Source organism: Bolinopsis microptera, chromosome 2, assembly GCF_026151205.1.
Source record: "Bolinopsis microptera isolate Bmic1 chromosome 2, MBARI_Bmic_1.0, whole genome shotgun sequence".
NCBI lineage: Eukaryota > Metazoa > Ctenophora > Tentaculata > Lobata > Bolinopsidae > Bolinopsis > Bolinopsis microptera.
In genome coordinates, this window is record NC_087073.1 from 18,891,801 (window position 1) to 18,910,552 (window position 18,752).

Below are 18,752 nucleotides of genomic sequence, written 5' to 3' on the forward strand. Positions count from 1 at the left end.
TATACTTTTGTTCACATTTTACACATTTGCTCACATCACTCAGTCAGCCGCTCTGACATGGTTAACCACCTTCCTTGTGTTGTTGGTTAATCATATGCGCGGGATATAAATACCTCATTTGATTTGAGTTCATTTTCGTACTTATTTTATTCAGTACCAGCAGTTTTAACAATACATTTCAAGGCAATCTTAAGTTGATAGTTTCAGTTCTAACTTAATACTTATTCTAATCGATTCGATTGTCTTATTTAATATTTATATAAATATTAAATAAGACAATATATATTCAAGTATTCATTTTCGTTTGCAATTGTATTTAATATATTATAGCTACTACTAATGATATGAGTTATTTTATGATTAGGACCTTATATGATTGGCTACTTCCATTCTTCTATGGTATGATTTGTTAAAACCTGCACAGCGCTTTAGAGTTTAGAAGCTTAGTTTCTATCTTATAATATCAATCTCATATTGTCCGATGTCGTCCATGTTACTGGGATCCTCTGCGTTAGGAGTCTCTCTGTACATTCTAAAGTTCTTAATAAGAACAATGAATACAAAATAAATCAACCTGATCAGTGATCGTACAGACTGTGATAATCCAAATTGCTATCTCTGAATCAGTAATGAGCTTAATACAGGGATCCAGATTGATATCTTCTAGTCATTTTACACATTTACACAGGTAGTTATGGCTGCAGAGTCTGTACGCAGGCGTCCTGGAAAGGATAAAACCACAAACCATGCCACAAAAACAAAAAAGAAGGAAGAGAAGCCAGGTGGGATCAACAAATGGATTGCAGGACTGTGCGCACTGCTGCTGACGATAGCGCTGGTGCGCGTTCTCTACATAAAACCCAACAACCTCACTTCACAGTCGTACCTCCCTTTAGTGTATCCAGAGTGTTGTACTGGAACTGAGGAACAACTCACAAGACTTTGGGGAAGTTACCGTCCACAGGTAAGATACATTCAGAATTATTAATATTTGAATTTTATAGCATCGTATATTGCCTTCTGAACTTAGATGAACAAATATTCTATGAAACCACCACAAATGTCTATAAAATGTTAATAAAACTACCTTAGTTCCCAAAAATTTGTGTGCCATTATATTGAGCACAATTTATTTGAGCCCGAAAAATTTGGGCAGAAAATTTGAACTCATTTGGGCGACCGAAAATTTGGGCACAAATTCTTCGAAAAATGAATGATTTTCCACTAAAATTTCAGTTAGATATTTGCCTTAGTTCATTATTATTCCTTATTATTCCAGTCATTTTGCTTTAAATTTTAAGCATGTAGGTGGTAGTCTGAGTTGTTTCACATTATGAAATTTAAGATCTGCCCAGTAACCCCACATCCAGAAACACGCCATCTTGCAAGGCAGCCTTGGAGGAAATTTTTTTTTGGGCGGAAAAACGGGGGAAAAGAGGAAATTTTTGAGAAGTTACTCCTAAATTTCGAAATATTTTTTTGGAATAAAGACAAATTAATTGAGGAAATTTTTGAAGAAAATGTTTCGATTGTATAAAAATCAAAGAGGAACATCCTGTCAGTTTTGGAACACAGTGAAATATTCTGATTGGAGAATGCAGATTGCTGTTGTGAAGTTACCAAATTTACGTGAGTACTTGATTCTTTTCAATCCCAGTTTATTGCTGTCCTACAAATTTCTTTAATGCCAAATGTCGTCTAAAACACCCTATTTCACAAAAATTTTCCGGGGGGCTGTGCCCCCCTACCCCCCGCCAAGGGGCTCCGCCCCTGGACCCCGCTGGGGGCTGCGCCCCCAGACCCCTGCCACAGCTTGCTCGCTTCACTCGCTGCGCAGCTGGATTGGACACGTTGGCTCGCTTCGCTCGCCGACAGCCCCCCAAAGAAAAATCCTGGCTACGTCCCTGCTCGTGTTAAAAATTTGCGAGTGAAACGTGCGGGCTACAGAAAAAAGGCAAACTTGCGAGCGAAGCGAGCGGGCCACAGAATTAAGAAAAAAAAGCATCTGGGAGGAAATATAAAACTTTCTGGATGTGGGCCAGTAACTACTAAAAAATACAGTGATGATGGCACAGTACAAAATGATAGATATACAATAGTGATATTTAGTCTCTCAATCAGATAGTTTAGTCTACTTACACTCAGCATATCTTATCATACCCCTTTCACATACAATTATCATTATGACTACCCGCTTGACAGTGATCCGTGAAGTACACGCTCGTTGGATCAACGAACTTTTTGTATATTTAAAAGGGAGGCCAGATGACATAAGGAAAGGCTTTGAGAAGTCGGGTATAACTGATGCTTGTAGATCAGACTTTACGGTGGATGATAATCCATTTGCAGATCTTGTTTAAATCTCTAGCTATCCGTACCTCTAGCCATTTGTTTTATTAGTAGCTGTTATCTATTCCAGTTATTTCTATTCATTTAAAATATAAGCCTTTTTACTTGGTCAAGCCATGAATGACAGATTAGAAAACTAAAATTTCAAATATTATTTCACTTGGATATGAAGAAAAAGCCATCTTTCTATAGATTTCAGGGCCACAGGCCAAATGCCAAAAGTTTGGTTAGCAAAAAATTTAGCAGACGGAAAAGATTTATGCAATTAATTTGGTCTGCAAAAAATTTGGGCGAGAGGCCCGCTCAAATTTTTTGTCGCCCAAATTTTTGGGAATTAAAGTATTAAAATCCTCCAGGTATATTTTGGAATCAGACCCCGAATACCAGAATCTGTGATATTTGGACTAATGTGGATGCCAGTGTACAACCCCGAGTACGTTCTTAACCACGACTTCCGCCACACATCCGAGCAGAGTGACCTCAAGTCCTTCACCTGGACCCACCACGATGGCAACAAATTTGGTATCCAGATGCTGCAGGATAAAGGTTACGTTCTGGAAACTAGTTTTGCTAAAACTAACGTCATGCTCCAGGACTGGTCAGCGAGAGTGAAAGTGCGCGCAACCGGCGCTGCGGAGTCTCCGCAAGCTATTCACTTGTACTGGTATCTTGGTATCGAGCACAACCAGTCCAAAGTCAGGATATCTCGGATACCCAATGGTTTCTCTGTCTACGGGGAAACAGCTGAACTTGGGAAATTTCACATGAGGTACAAAACAGTTAACGCTAACGTGAAGGTGATGCACAACGCGTACAACTGTGGTGATAACGTACCTCTCCACCTACTGACAGACTATGTTAAGGGCAAGCTAAAACCTATACCCTACACTGGGCGAGGTCCTGTGGTAACTCCCATTATAGTAGCATTTGATCCTGCCTCTACGACGTGCAGTGAATCCAGTAATATTGTTATCATGCAGCTTACACTTCCGCTACCAGCTGAAGTAGAGATTGTGTATGAGAACTTGAATATCGAGAGAACTGTCACTCTTGAGGGAGCTTACTTTGATTCTCTTATTAAAACTTACATGGATGACTTTAATCAGAAGTTTGAAGATAAGTTTCAGCTTAAATCTAAGGGTTATAAAGATGAATATGTAACGTTTGCTAGGAGTACTTTTAGTAATCTTATTGGTGGTATTGGGTATTTTTATGGTAAATCTATTGTAAAATCATCAGAGGTTGAGAAGCCGGTGTATTACTGGCCTGCAGCACTTTACTCAGCTGTTCCTTCTAGATCATTCTTCCCTCGAGGATTCCTCTGGGACGAGGGATTCCACCAGCTTTTAATCAGCAAATGGGACAACACTATTAGTCTGGAAGTTATCGGACATTGGTTGAACCTCATGAACGCAGACGGGTGGATACCACGAGAACAGATTCTCGGAAATGAAGCTCTTATGAAGGTACCCAAGGAGTTTGTAGTTCAGAACGCTGACTACGCAAATCCACCAACAATGTTCCTAGCTCTGGATTCCATGTTCAATTCCATGCAGCCCTCTGAAATACTCGACCATCACTCAACGTTAAAGAAAGTGTTCCACAGACTAACCTTGTGGTACAACTGGTACAATACCACCCAGATAGGACCTGAACCTACCACCTACCGATGGAGGGGCCGGAATGGAACTACCGACAGAGAACTTAACCCTAAAACTCTGACCAGTGGTTTAGATGACTACCCTCGTGCTACACATCCCACTGACGAGGAGTACCATGTGGATCTGCGCTGCTGGATGGCGTTCGCTTCTAGATCTCTTACTAATCTTGGAGATCTTCTCGGAATTAATGTTGATAAGTACAGAGAAACAGCCGAGATTCTGTCGGATAACGAGTTATTAAAGAAGCTTCATTGGACGGGAGATTACTTCGCTGACTATGGACTCCACTCCGAGATAGTCGGACTTAAAGACACCAGAGTCGGACCAAACATAGAGAAACGGCGAGTTGTCCGGAAACTTCCCCAACCACAGTTTGTAAAAGTACAGGGCTACATAAACCTGTTCCCCTTCATACTGATGATCCTGGAACCCACTTCCCCCGAGTTGGGCCACATTCTCTCTACCCTAAAATCAGATAACTCCATCTGGAGCCCCTACGGACTATGCTCCGTGGGTAGATCAGACCCCTACTACCTGAAGTACAACACCCAACATGACGCCCCCTACTGGCGGGGTCCTGTCTGGATTAACATCAACTTCCTCGCTATCAGAGCACTGGACCACTATGCTAAAGTAGAGGGTCCTTACAAAGATATCAGTAAGAAGTTGTACACAGAGCTGAGGAGGAACGTTGTTGAGAACATGTACAGAGAGTTCTCCAAGACAGGGTTTATATGGGAGCAGTATAACTGTCAGACCGGTAAAGGGCAAAGTGTGCACCCTTTTACTGGGTGGAGCAGTCTGGTGGTCCTCATCATGGGCGAACAGTTCTAGATCTTATCACGTGGTAATGTCACGTGGTCTTGTTTTTCTGTGTGTTTGCTGGTTTTGGAATTATTATTGTTTTTTGTTTTTTTCAGATCGGTGCAGATTTCAACTTATGATGTGAAATGTAGCTTGCTTTTTTTTGAGTTTTTGATGGTATATACCTAATGTATGGGTGCAAGCATGATATGTATAATTTTAATTATCGATATTATTTTCGCTATGTGTGAGTTTTCACTTTTCTTGATGTTTTTGTGGCGGGCCCTTGATATTATTTGATAGCTGTTATTGTATCCTTTTACAGTTTTGCCAACTTTTCTTAATAATTTATTATTATTGCGTTAGAAATAGAAATTGGGGCTATTTTTTCATTGTAAGTGAACAGGTTTTATTTACCCACAATACATAATAATATGATACCATAATTTGCCGAAATTGATTTTTCAATACCATCTTATCGGCTTTTGCGCTGCGCAGTTTTTTCAATCAAGTTTTGCGATTAAATTATTTGCGAATTGTTAATTCTTCTGATTTTCTCTTTGAGTAGATAAATATGATTATTTTAATCAGACAACGCTTGAAGATTACTTCGGTTAATGATTGTATATTGTATCTCATGTTTAACAAGTTTCATGCTACGTTACAATAATTTAATGTTGATTTCAGAGTTTTGCCGTTTGAAATATTATTACTAATTTAAACTTAGGTAATTGATCGGTGTACAACACTATCATGTCTTTTGAGACTGCTAAAAAATAGTGCAAATAATTTAAAAAGATACTCACAATATTATGATGTGCTTTTCCTGAGTTAATGTTTGAAGTAAATCTTATTGATAATACCCTAACACTTTATCTGTTATCATAAGGTGATGTTAAACTGAAAAATAGAACGATGTCCTCAGAAAAATCCAGTTCTCAGTCAAGTCAAGGAAAAAATGTTAGTTTTACAGCCAACTTGTTGTCAAACAGTCTCCATCAAAATCTAAAACTCTACAATTCGTCGCTTAGCAAAATTATTAATGATATTCTAAAAATGTAAAATATTTAAAATTAATATATTAATATTATATTCAGGAGGCGTGTCTCCTGGACCTACCCTCGCAGAACAAAACAAATTTTGCCCTCTACGACAGAGCCAAACCTTTGGTTAGTGGATTTTACAACCTTTACTATCTTTTGTGAAGCACGCTTGTCGGAATTTTTGTTCCGTATTACTAATATTTCGGTTAACTCTGTTAATTAATTAATTAATGTTAATGCTCAACTTATTATTTCTATGCATATCTAGGTATCACAAATATAATCAGCTGCTTATTTTAATTAATTAGTTGTGATCTGGGGTTTAATTTCAGAACAAACGTCCAATCCAGTATATCTCCGTTAACAAAGAGTCAGACCCACAACCTCAAGTTATTGTCTCGGATAAAAGAAACCTCTTGGTCAAATACTACAGCAAACGGTGGCATTATGTAAAGGTTATTATTGATCCTAAATTTGTGAGTTTTTGTGATTCACTATGCATGCAGGGGCACGGAACCAGCAAATATTGCTGTTCGATTGATCTGATAAAAAGGTAGCTCTGAGATAACACGTGATCTTCTATGCTGTAAAACCAGCAGTTGATTTGTTTAACAACCTCCCTAAACCTATCGTCAGGGTACACCTGGAGGCAGCTCCGGTAAGAAGCGAGATGTTAACGAGGTTGATAACAACGAAGATAACCCGGGGCCTTCTAACAAACACTTGCGAACAGGTTGAAACCTACATTATATCACATGACCTGCTTTTCTAGATCACGTGACTTGTTTTTCACGTGGTTTTGAAGTGAGCAGGTGATTGGATTTGAATATAGGGTCACCGTGTAACGTCAGAGCTTGAGTTGGGGTCTCAATTTGTGTTTGGTTTGAGATGATCGTTGGAAGTTTGTTAGTTTAAGAATGACATAATAAATAATAAATATTTAGCTTGATATTTTATAAACGGAGTGTTAAATGAGGGGTTTAGTTATTATGAAGGATTTGCTTGTTGAACGAGTTTTATTTACCAAATAAACCTAATGAAGTAACTGTAATTCTATCAAATTACTTGATTTTTATTAGAATTTCAGTTTGAACTAGTCTGTCATAATCAGGCTGTTCTTATGAGCTATTTGGTACTTATTTAGATTTTAAATAACAACTTTATTCCGATAAACTTGCTATTTTGTATTGTAGTGAATAGGTAAAGTTTTATCATTACAAAAGTTTTCGAAGTTTGAGTCTGCGTTTGCATGCTTCACATTATAACAGCATCATGTTATAATAGAACAGTACCTAAGTATAGCCTAGTGTGCAACTTACAATAAGGTTTTTAAAATGACATGCTATTACTGTAAATTTGTAATCTTTCAAACCTATGATAACAGTCAACAGTAACCAAACGTCATACCTAGCAATGGTGAATATAGACGAGTACGAACGGCTAGAAAAGATAGGAGAGGGCACATACGGTGTAGTTTACAAAGCACGGAGTATCAGAACCAACCAGATTGTAGCACTGAAACGGATCAGACTGGACAGTGACTGTGAGGGGGTCCCCAGTACGGCAATTAGGGAGATATCTTTCTTGAAGGAACTATCCGAGGATTATAATATTGTCAAGTTAGTTTTACATCCTGACCGGCGATTTTTAGCCAAGAAATTTGTCTTAGACTTAATCCCAGTTCTAGCTGTTTAGCCAGAACTAAAAATATTCGGAGTAAATTATCCTAAGATAAGAAGCGTTTTTTCGGTCATGACTGGCGAACAATTTAGAGTTGTCAAAATAAAACCTGGGAAATTTTATCTTCCTTTTTCTACCTAATATATTATCATAACTTACACGATCATAAATAATATAATTTCCAGGTTGATCGACGTTCTGCACAACAATGGTGATAAAAAGTTGCACTTAGTATTTGAGTACCTAGATCAGGATCTGAAGAAGTATATTGATTCCCACAACGGCCAGCCTATGGCTCATCATGTCATAAAGGTGGGAGCTTTCTCGATTATATCCATATCTCTAAAGAAGAAATAATAAGTTGTATTCATTCAAATTATTGGTTTTAATTGAATAATTCTTATTTATTATTAGCCTGGGAAAAGGAAAATTTTCATTACATTCATCCCGAGCCGCCATTTTTCACACAAAATGTTCAATCAACTCTCCTGATTATATCTCAATTTCAGAGTTTCTTGTACCAGCTGATATCCGGGGTAAAGTTCTGTCACGAGAAGAGGATCCTTCACAGAGACCTCAAACCTCAGAACCTCCTCATCAACTCTCAGGTAACTTGAGAAGTCTCCTTTTGGCACGGATCTATATGAAAAACGGAACCACTATGCGTGTCAGTAAGCCCGTATATCTCCATAGGCCGGGTGCCCGAAGTAGTTACCTAGAAATTTTCATTTATTTTAGCCAAGTTTGGGACACGTCACTGATAATTCCGGCAATTCATGTATATTTTTTAGTACACTCAACACTGAAATCCTGCTTGACATCTTAGGGAGCACTGAAGTTAGCAGACTTTGGTTTAGCCCGCTCAATCAGTATACCAGTTCGAACTTACACGCATGAGGTAGTAACACTGTGGTATAGGGCTCCGGAGATTTTATTGGGTTGTCATAACTACGCTACTTGGGTCGATGTTTGGAGTATTGGCTGCATTCTTGCTGAGATGATTACTGGGAGGTCACTGTTTCAAGGAGATTCCGAGATCGACCAGCTTTTCAGGATTTTCAGGTAAATTATGATTTCAAATTTCGTAAAATTTTTGCCACTACCAAAGCGCACGCGCGATGGTTGTATTGAGTGTTTCGTTTCGCTGAAATTCGTGTGGAGCACGCACGAATTTTAGGACATGAATTTGATTTTAACTTCCCTACCGAGCTATCTAGAAAATTTCTGAATTTTCTAGATAGCTCCTTGTGGCCTTTGTAGTTTGTCCATAGGTTAGGGACTAGGGTTAACTTCAGTCTGGGTTAGATAAAAAAGGATCAAGTTTTTCTCTACTTTATCATTATGAGGTTGATTGGTCGCTCGCGCTGCCTGCAATCAAATGTTTTGAAATATTTCGTAAATTTAACTTATTATAACTATAAGCGAAATCTTCTGGTATGATACTATGGAATTTATTTTCCAGGACTTTAGGAACACCAGACGATAACGTGTGGCCCGGATTCTCTCACCTTCCCGATTACAAAGATAAATTCCCAAAGTGGCCTCGCCAGGACATCGTTAACGTTGTTGGAGAAACTATTGAACTGGATGGACAAGACTTGCTTCGGGTACAATATTTATACTGTTTATGAATGTTTATAAACCTTGTGAGAATGTAACATGTTACAGCTCCTCATTGAAAATATCATCAAATCTGAATGTATAACTTTACAGATATTACTGAAACCCTGTATCTTCTCAGAAAATGCTGACATATAACCCCGAGAAACGCGTGCCCTGTGAACAAGCCTTGAGAAGTCCGTACTTCAAAGACGTAATCCTGCCAATAGGCATGCCCCGACAGAGACATTATTAGTTTACAAATCACACCACATCCCCTCAAAACCTCTATCACAAAGTCAGTAGCATGTAGATTACAGTTTCCAGGAGCTCTGTTCAGTTTGACCGCAGTTCCGAGTGAAATGTTGTGGGTGAAATGTTGTGGGTGAAATGTTGTGGGTGAAGTTTTCTTGATCGATTTTTGTACGGTTCCCCGTTGTAATCAATGGAATGAGAACATAACAGCAAAGATGTAAAGATTCGTGTATTGTGAAATGCTTGATCGATTACATCTTTACATGTTTTGTAGTTTTAAGAAATCGGTTAGCGAATTGCGACCAACTTTTGCACCCAAAGCATGATTCAAATCGTTTCTGTGGATACATAAACTTTACTGACGGTCTGTATATTACACTAAACATTGATGTTTACTCTTAAAGAGCTTGTCCATGCTAATTTAACCAAGAAAAGAATTGTTTCTATGGAAACAAATATATAGATAGCATTTCTAAATTGCAGTTTTTAGGTTTTATAAATTGTCTTAAAATTTGTTATCCGGAATGGGCTAAGCTGAATGATTTTGGACTTAATTATCATGATATTTATAGACGATAGACATACATAACAATACAAAATGTTGCCTTTAGTAATTAAATTTGAATCGAAGCATAGTCCATTCCTATTGTTATTTGTTTTTAATGTTTATTTCAAATATACGTGGCTTCAGTTTTATTCTCACACCAAATTGAGCTTTATCATTTACCAGCCTTCGCACTTAAATTTAAACTTCTTATCGTAGTAGAAATAGCCTTTAACCTATGCTATAGCTAAATTTACCGTAACATTTACATTCAGTAGGTATGAAACGTGAACACGATGACACAGATCCTCAGTCACAGCTGAACAAGCGATCTAAAACAGACGCCAAGGCTGAGCGTGTCGGACTCAATGAGTTCATCAACCATGGGTTTTCTCCGATCACTGGAGAGTTCAAATCTCGAATGGAAGACTTCATGGTAACAGAGATTTGCAAAAACGGTGCTGAGTGTCTGCTAAAATCGTTTGATATCCCAGATTTACCTATAGATGAACGTAACAAGGATGTTCAGGTGGTGGATTTATCTGAGGAGACCGTTGCCGGGCTGAACAAAGTTCTGTCCAAAGAAATTCCATTTTTTACTATCCCAGCTCCTGTTGATAAAGCGGAAAGAACTTCTTTGCATAAGTCTATCGGTAACTTCAACGATTCTTTGTCAACAGAAACAACTAAAGATGCCACTAACTTCAATGACTCTGTCGTTAAAGTAACAATAAAAAGCAACAATTTCTTTGGCACCAGAGACAAGAGGCCTGGTAAAAATAATCAGTATCTTCACTTTACACTTTTAAAATGGAACATCACGACGAGTGATGCGGTTCTCAGGCTCTGTAAAACAATGAACATGAAGCATAGGAATTTAAGCTATGCTGGAATGAAAGATAAGAGGGGCATCACCGCTCAAAGAATGTGCTGCAGGTTTCTAGATCCCAAAAGACTGCTCGGTATTAACAAATCGTTTTTTGCGGCTAATGAAGAATCCGCTGACTCGGTGGTTTACAAGAGTAGCTATATCATGGGAGATTTTGAGTTCAGTAAAGATACCCTGAAGTTAGGGGATCTGTCTGGAAACAAGTTTTCGATTGTTTTAAGAGAATGCGAAGAAACAACCCAGGAAAATCTAGATAAAGTGAAACATTTACTTTTAGAAAATGGTTTTATAAACTATTTTGGGTTGCAGAGATTTGGAAACAACGGAGATACACACGAAGTCGGTAAACATATCCTGAAAAAAGACTACCAAAGTGCAATTGAACGGATTCTTACACCAAACGATAACACCAAAATGGACGTAAGAGACGCCCTCAACCACTACATAAAATCTGAAAATGCTGAGACTGCCTTCAACATGCTCGGTTACAAAAACTCCACAGAAGGACTTATCCTATCATCGCTGGCAAAAGAACCTAACGACTACAAAAAAGCCCTGAAGTCTCTACACTACAAACAGCAAACTCTGTACACCCACGCTTACCAGAGTTATGTTTGGAACATGATGGTATCCCGCCGGATCAGCACTCATGGTACTGCAGTGCTGGAGGGAGACCTTGTCTATAATGATGACTCCCACGGAGGGGTTAGAAGACTTACCCCCGAGCAGGTGCCGTCAAGTCATCTATCTGATATCGTGCTCCCCATGCCTGGTTACGATATCCAGGTTCCTGATAACTGTTGTAAGGATTATCTCTCTGAGATTCTGGAACAGGATGGCATGTCTATAGATGATTTTAAAGGCCCGTTGGGAAAGGAGTTTAATGTTAGTGGTTGCTATAGAAATGTTTTATTCAAACCTTCCGAGTTTGATGCTGACATCATAAAGTACAGTGATGAAAACGAGAAGTTAGTTTCCACTAACCTAGATTCGGTTTTGGGTAAGAGTTTTGAAGCCAAGAACGAGGGAAGTAAAACTGCATTACTGTTGCGGTTTACGCTACCAAAATCTTGTTATGCTACTATGCTTTTACGGGAAATTATGCGTTCAGATGCAATTTGAAATATTTCCAACTTTTTATTTAAATTATTGGGCTACTGGTTATGTTTTACTCTTTTTAAGCATTTAAATTAATAAGATTCATATTCACTGTCATGACTGTCACTTTTGCTTTTGGCATTTTATCTTGAAATAATCTTTCATCTAAAATTGTTGAAAATTTTCCAATGATGTAATTCATCCCTATGACCTTATCAAATATTTAACTTACGTACAAAACTAGTCTGCTCCCTTAGCTTTGCAGTTGTGTTATAGCGTTAGAGCGCTTTTGTCCTAAATTATAACACAATCTCTTCTTTAGCGTTGTTTTGATCTTACTGTGTCATGCCAATTGACTACAGCAAATGGAAAGACATCGAGGTAAATATATTCTGCTCCTTCAATTTAAAAGTTTACTGATAATTATAACATTTTTTTACAAATTCTCGCCCTTAGCTTGCTTAGTTTGGGTTATCATTAGTTGGTAAAGTTTACCTAATAATACCAAGTTATTATTGTTAAAAGTTGGTCTCACTAACAAGTGTCCGTACAATTGATCAGATCTCAGATGATGAGGACGACACTCACCCCAACATCGACACCCCCTCTCTGTTCCGGTGGAGACATCAGGCCAGAGTAGACAGGATGGGAGAATTTGAGAAGAACAAGTCTGAAACCAAAGAAAGTTTGGACAAGTGAGTTTCGGGCTGTACACTGTATAATGTATAATGTATAATGTATATTATAGACAGTTGTTTTTTATTTAAATACCGACTCCCGGCCACTGTTAATCCAGTAATACCTGATTTTAACATTGTCCCCCTATATATACAGGGTGGGCCAAAAGTCAGTACCCATACGTTGGCCTTTATAGCTCAGTCACTGAGTGCCCAATTTAAATACTTCCATCTGATATGACTTAGTACCACCACTGGTTCGAGGAATTTGTCAACTCGAAAAATATTCGCGTTCATTTTTTTCAAATGGAGGTTCATTTTCACATTTATTTGATAGTTTGGATAGTTGGATCAAGCTTAATGTTATTAAATTGTGTTTGGCCATTCGAATTACGTTTGTCCTGAAAGAATTAAAACTGTAGCTTCTCAGATGACCGAGATATGAAGCATAACGAGTTTATTCATTACGTGTGATCAGGTGATTGGATTACCTAATCACGTGATAAGGTGACCCCGTTAACTACCCCGTTAAACATTATGGGAATTGTTAAGAGTGCCCAATTAAGGTGTCGTGTCACGGTGTCACATAATCACCCAGTCAATTTTGTTAACGAGATACAGAAAATGCTTGATAACTTCGTCATTTCTAATCCGTTTTGCCTCATGTTTTCAGATCATATGTAACATTTGATAATCTACCGTCTCTGAAAAAATTAGGCGTTCAGCATGTTCAGAGAAAACAATATAGGTGTTTTAATATTGAATGGGCGTGGTCTAAAATATTCGAATTTTCAAATTTTGACGACGGAATCCTCGAACCAGTAAGTACAGTATGCAATCTGCAAAGCAACAGCTCTCAAATATAAAACACGGCGGAGCTATTAAGGCCAACGTATGGGTACTGACTTTTGGCCCACCCTGTATATATACCCATTATATATATACTAGCAGGAACCCGTAATATAAGCCTTAAGGGGGCCGGGGGGGGGGGGGGGGTCTTCATCAAAATTCTCTCGAAATTGAGTTTATAGTTGTTTCTGGTAGAAGGGAGTGATATCTACCAGCTGCTTTTGGTCCCATGGAAAAATATTGTTCCTAGCCGAAATTATCGCCGGTCTAAGGTCAGCGCTTATGTGTAATTGTATTGCGCGAGCGATTTTCAATCGCAAATTCTGAAAATCGAGTCTAAATATCTATCTTCTCCTACCTCGTTTTTTTACGATTTTTTCAGGTCCAAGATTTTCAAAATTTAATAAAAAAATTATTAAAGGCCTATCTCAAAATTTTGGCATGAACGATCTCTTCTAAATGGTCCCTAGAACATGTCAATTTGCGATTGAAAATCGCTCGCGCAATACAATTACACAGAAGCGCAAGCGCTGACCTTAGACCGGCGATAATTTCGGCTAGGAACAATATTTTTCCATGGGACCAAAAGCAGCTGGTAGATATCACTCCCTTGGCCTTCTACCAGAAACAACTATAAAGTCAATTTCGAGAGAATTTTGATGAAGACCCCCCCCCCCCCCCCCCGGCCCCCTTAAGTGGTGTCAAGACTCAAGAGACTAAAATAATTATTACCTATTTAAATCGCGTTTTTGACACCACTTGGGGATCCAAATTTTGGGCACTAAAATTCTTATTTCATGGCCAATTTTTTATTTTTTCATGCTGATTTGAAAAGCATAAAAGCATTTGAACCAGTCAAAAAAGTTTAAGTTGTATATCTTTTACGGTTTTTGCGGAAAGTCGCGTTAAAGTTGATGCCGTGGTGTCAGTAAAATGGCACGGATACATATATATATATCGTCTCGCTTTATAGGATACAAGGATACAAGGATACAAGGATACAAGGATACAAGGATACAAAAGTGATAATTATTTTATTGAGTTCACAATAGTTATAATTCTGAAATAATTTAAGTTACACACTTCTAATCATTTACAAATGTGTAGGGATAAAATAGAAATGTTATAATATAATGCTATTTTCTTTAAGTAAATCAAATTTGTATGGTTCATGAGTTTATTTTGAGTTCCTAGAGCATTATGCAGGGGGGGGGGGGGGGGGGGGGGGGTCCAAGGGGAACTTTGGGGAACTTTGGGAAAGTCCCCCAAGATTTCAGAAGTTCCCCAAAAAAAAGTTCCCCAAAACTCCCCAAAGTTCCCCAAAATTCCCCAAAATTATTCAAAATTATTCAAAATTATTCAAAATTTCTCTAATATACATTAATACCCATTAATGTTAACATGTATGTTATTATAAGGTATAATCTTAACTTACTTGTTGATACTTGCAGCATGATAATTTTTTTGGCATGATAATTTTTTGGGGAACTTTGGGGAACTTTGGGGAATTTTGGGGAACTTTCTGAAGTTCCCCAAAAAAGTTCCCCAAAATTCCCCAAAATTCCCCAAAATTATTTGTTTCATTGATAATTTTTTGGGGAACTTTGGGAAAGTCCCCCAGGTTTCCTGAAGTTCCCCAAAAAAAAGTTCCCCAAAACTCCCCAAAGTTCCCCTTGGACCCCCCCCCCCCCCCCTATGCACTTGCCAGTATTTGAGTGGAAATCTGGGCTCTTATAATAGGCTGTATATTGTTCGTTCACAGAGAGAATTGAATGGATTGCTCTTGCTGTGGCAGTAAATTTGGTAGGATCTAGATTTTTGTTGGAGAGCAGACCGGCTAGGTCAGTGATGTTTTGGGGATAAAAGTTGAATTTTTCCCTAACTGAGGAGTAAAGCAAACAGTCAATTAATACATGGCTTTCGTCCTCGATAGGTTTGAGCCCTTTACTGAAAAAGCAGTAAGTGCACCAACGTTCTTCTCTTGGTACAAGAGGGGTTTCGTATCTGCCCCTTTCAACGTAGAGGTTGTGGCAGCTGATACGAAACCTTGTCAAGCTTTTTCGAAAATCAGGTACTTTGATTATTCGTAGGTATGCCTCTGGTTCAAAATCATGTTTAATTAAGTTATAGAATTCTAGTTTTGGTGAGGAGGCCTTGGCAGATTTCCAGATATTCACGAATTCTTCCCTCATATTATGACTGATTTGGGTGGAGAGCTTAGATTTTGATGAAGATGAGTGGGGGATGTTGTATTTGGTGAGAAGCTTTGAGATGTTGGTATACCAAGGAAGGCCCAGCATGATCTGCTCGTGAAATGCAGCACAAAGTAGTTCATTTTCGGTGCTTTCAAGGCGACTATAGTAATCTATTGCAAGTTTGCAGGCTTCAAAGAATAGGGGGTGGCGCCCACTTTCGCCCCAGCAACCTATATTTGATGCTTTTGAATGGACGGACAAAGACCACTTGATAAATTTTAGGTGGAATTTCTCATAGTGGTCTTCTGCAATGTACTTCAAGGTATGCTGGGGGCTGGCTTTGTCATCTATTTTTGAAAGGTATCTCATTGTTTTAGAGTGGGGGCATAAGACTTGACAGCCATAAAGCAGGATTGGTTTGATTAAGGAATCAAATAGAATATTAAGTAAGATGCGGAACATTTTCGAGGATATTATAATCTGGCGCAAGAAGCTCGTACATCACTAAGATTCCCTGCATTTTTTACACCTTTTATTATCTCCAGGAGTCAAAGACAACTGAATGATTTGAAAAACAAACTTAAGGCATCCGACGATGAATCTGAGAAAAAGAAAGTAGAGGCTGATATAGAGAAGCTTGAGAAACAGGTAAGCAATGAAGCGAGGTTTAGCTATGTCAAGAGATTTATTTCTATCACTAGTGTTTCAATATTTGTACCTCCAGCTATTTTTGGTGTTATATTGATGTTGAAATTGGTTACGTTAGTTATTATTTCTATAAAGTTTTGTGGACGGAAGTAACTGTAATTTTAACAGTTTTCAGAATGGAAGAAGAAAGAGTCTGAGCTTGAGAAACAAGAAAAGGTATTATAAATATTTCTTGGTCATCACAAAAATCTAGGATATAAAAGATAAAACACATCATCCATCAGCTTAAACTTGATTTAAAAAGTTTTCCCTTAACCCAAAGTTTTTTGCCCCCAAAAACCCCTTATACATAACACCACTATATACTTAAAAAATAAACACCAAATATTACAATTTTAATAACCCCCAAAATTTTCATTTTTACAAAACACCCCTAAAAACAAAACACCACTAATTTTAAAAATTAATAAAATAACCCCCAAAAAAAAAAAAAAACCCACAAAAAAAATTAAAACATAACACCCACCCAAAAAAAAAACCCCCATATACAAAATACATCCCCCCAACATATCCCTTTTAAAACAAAAAACACCACTAATTTTTTTATAAAACCCATTTTAAAAAAATTATTAAAACCCCTTCCAAAATACCACTATATACTTTTAAAAACACCACTAAAAAATAACACCCCTCTTAAAAATAAAAACTTTTTACCAAAACAAAAATACATAACACCCTATATTTCCTTAACATAAAACCCTTGTACCAAGAGAAAAACGTTGGTGGCAAACCCCAAAAACTTTTTCAGTAAAAGGGGGCCAAAACCCATCGAGGATATGTATTTTAGTGGTGTTAAAGTATATAGGGGTGTTATGTATAAGTTTTACATTTTACCAAACACCACTTATACCTTTACATAAACCACTAAAACCCTTTTCCCTAAAAACCCCTATAACATTTTACATAACCCCACTTAAAAACATTATACATAAAACCACCTTTTAAAAATTATTTCATAACCCACTAATACCTTATACATAACCCCACAAAATACATTTACATAACCCCCCTATTACATTAACATAACCACTATATACATTATACTAACACCACATTTACCTTATACATAACACCACTAAAACCTAACACCACTAAAACATAACCCCCCCTATATTTCATTTTCAAACCCCCCACAATACATTATACCTAACACCACCCAATTTCTTTTTACAAAACACCACTATATACATTAACCCCCAAACCACAAAATACATTTTACTAAAAACCATAAAACATAACACCCCAAATCCCTTAAACATAAACCCCCACTATATACCTTTACAAAAAACCAAATATAAACAATTTACATAAACCACATATACATTTAAAAAAACACCACTATTTTAAAATTTAAATAACCCCACTATATACATAACACCCCCCTTTTATAAAACATTAAAAATTTCCCCTATTTTAAAACACCACAAAATAAAATTATACATAAAACCACTAATACATTTTACAAAAACACCACATATACCTTATTTACCTCCCAATATTTCATTTTAACATTTAAAACCCCAAAATAACATTATACATAACAACCAAATTTATAAATTATACATAACCACCCCTATTAAATTATACATAACACCCCTAATCCCTTTACTTAAAACCCATTACATTAACATAACACCCCTAAATACATTAAATAAAAAACCCCTTAAAACATTTTCCCCCAATATACATAACACCCCTATATACATAACACCACAAAAAACATTAACATAACCAAAAAATATACAAATTTTACAAAACACCACTTATACAAAAAATAACACCCATTACAATATACATAAAACCACAAAATCATTAAAACATAAAACCCCCCTTTACCTAACACCCCAAAATACAATAACATAACCCCCTAAAAACCCTTTAAAAATAACACCCTAAAAAAAATTATACATTCCCCCCCAATATTTCATAACACCCCCTATTTAAAAACCTAACTCCACTAAATTTTCATAACCCCACATATTTCAATTTTCCCTAACTCCACTTAAACAAAAAACATAACCCACTAATTTTCATTTACCAAACACCACTTATACATTAAAAACACCCACAATACTTTTTAAAATAACCCCCACTATATACATTATCAAAACCCCACTATAATTCATTTCATAACCAAACCCCCATTATTTCAATAAAAAAACCCCTAAACCTTTACCCTAAAAACCACTATATACCTTTAAAAAAACCACTATAAACCTTATACATAACACCCCCTAAAACAAAAAACATTTAAAACCACAAAAAACATTTACATAACACCACTATATACATTTAAAAATGACCCCACCAAAATACATTATCCATAACCCCCCCTAAATAACATTTACAAAACACCACATAAACATTTTTACCAAAACCCCCCTAAATACCAAAAAAAAAA

The 18,752-nt window shown here is 37.1% G+C and overlaps 5 protein-coding genes across 8 annotated transcripts in view; all 5 read left to right on the forward strand.

Annotated features, from left to right (window-relative positions):
- LOC134811838 (hsp90 co-chaperone Cdc37-like) overlaps window positions 1-18,752 on the forward strand; it is a 77,195-nt gene that overhangs the window by 41,216 nt on the left and 17,227 nt on the right. For all 3 annotated transcript variants that reach the window (XM_063818931.1, XM_063818934.1, XM_063818932.1), the window contains exons 2-5: window positions 12,243-12,303; window positions 12,484-12,617; window positions 16,189-16,291; window positions 16,460-16,507. In XM_063818931.1, the coding sequence (XP_063675001.1) occupies window positions 12,268-12,303; window positions 12,484-12,617; window positions 16,189-16,291; window positions 16,460-16,507 (321 nt within the window). In that variant the 5' untranslated portion in view covers window positions 12,243-12,267. The remainder of the gene's footprint in view (window positions 1-12,242; window positions 12,304-12,483; window positions 12,618-16,188; window positions 16,292-16,459; window positions 16,508-18,752) is intronic.
- On the forward strand, window positions 682-5,558 carry LOC134812019 (uncharacterized). Its single transcript, XM_063819194.1, has 2 exons — window positions 682-964; window positions 2,706-5,558. The coding sequence occupies exons 1-2, from the start codon at window positions 695-697 to the stop codon at window positions 4,842-4,844; spliced, it is 2,409 nt and encodes an 802-aa protein (XP_063675264.1). The 5' UTR covers window positions 682-694; the 3' UTR covers window positions 4,845-5,558.
- On the forward strand, window positions 5,708-7,094 carry LOC134811448 (uncharacterized). 2 transcript variants are annotated; one of them, XM_063818281.1, is made up of 4 exons: window positions 5,708-5,774; window positions 5,912-5,983; window positions 6,190-6,333; window positions 6,494-7,094. In XM_063818281.1, exons 1-4 carry the CDS (start codon window positions 5,730-5,732, stop codon window positions 6,593-6,595), a joined length of 363 nt encoding a protein of 120 aa, XP_063674351.1. In that variant the 5' UTR covers window positions 5,708-5,729; the 3' UTR covers window positions 6,596-7,094. The 2 variants fall into 2 exon arrangements, with proteins under 2 accessions (XP_063674351.1, XP_063674352.1); XM_063818282.1 differs by having other exon boundaries at window positions 6,190-6,312; window positions 6,494-7,091.
- On the forward strand, window positions 7,271-10,097 carry LOC134826349 (cyclin-dependent kinase 2-like). The gene is made up of 6 exons (XM_063838686.1): window positions 7,271-7,476; window positions 7,723-7,849; window positions 8,047-8,145; window positions 8,364-8,599; window positions 9,000-9,144; window positions 9,279-10,097. The coding sequence occupies exons 1-6, from the start codon at window positions 7,271-7,273 to the stop codon at window positions 9,390-9,392; spliced, it is 927 nt and encodes a 308-aa protein (XP_063694756.1). The 3' UTR covers window positions 9,393-10,097.
- LOC134811835 (uncharacterized) lies at window positions 10,201-12,129 on the forward strand. The gene has a single exon (XM_063818928.1). The coding sequence runs from the start codon at window positions 10,216-10,218 to the stop codon at window positions 11,944-11,946; it is 1,731 nt and encodes a 576-aa protein (XP_063674998.1). The 5' UTR covers window positions 10,201-10,215; the 3' UTR covers window positions 11,947-12,129.

What these genes read in the sequence shown, in the direction of transcription:
- LOC134811835 (XM_063818928.1), top strand. Translation starts at nt 10,216, where the DNA reads ATGAAACGTGAACACGATGACACAGATCCTCAGTCACAGCTGAACAAG.
- LOC134811448 (XM_063818281.1), top strand. Translation starts at nt 5,730, where the DNA reads ATGTCCTCAGAAAAATCCAGTTCTCAGTCAAGTCAAGGAAAAAAT. An exon ending in ACGACAGAGCCAAACCTTTG is followed by an intron (nt 5,984 to 6,189) that starts GTTAGTGGATTT and finishes GTTTAATTTCAG; the next exon opens with AACAAACGTCCAATCCAGTA. An exon ending in TTATTATTGATCCTAAATTT is followed by an intron (nt 6,334 to 6,493) that starts GTGAGTTTTTGT and finishes ACCTATCGTCAG; the next exon opens with GGTACACCTGGAGGCAGCTC.
- LOC134812019 (XM_063819194.1), top strand. Translation starts at nt 695, where the DNA reads ATGGCTGCAGAGTCTGTACGCAGGCGTCCTGGAAAGGATAAAACCACA. An exon ending in GGGGAAGTTACCGTCCACAG is followed by an intron (nt 965 to 2,705) that starts GTAAGATACATT and finishes AAAATCCTCCAG; the next exon opens with GTATATTTTGGAATCAGACC.
- LOC134826349 (XM_063838686.1), top strand. Translation starts at nt 7,271, where the DNA reads ATGGTGAATATAGACGAGTACGAACGGCTAGAAAAGATAGGAGAGGGC. An exon ending in CAGCTTTTCAGGATTTTCAG is followed by an intron (nt 8,600 to 8,999) that starts GTAAATTATGAT and finishes TTTATTTTCCAG; the next exon opens with GACTTTAGGAACACCAGACG. An exon ending in ATGGACAAGACTTGCTTCGG is followed by an intron (nt 9,145 to 9,278) that starts GTACAATATTTA and finishes GTATCTTCTCAG; the next exon opens with AAAATGCTGACATATAACCC.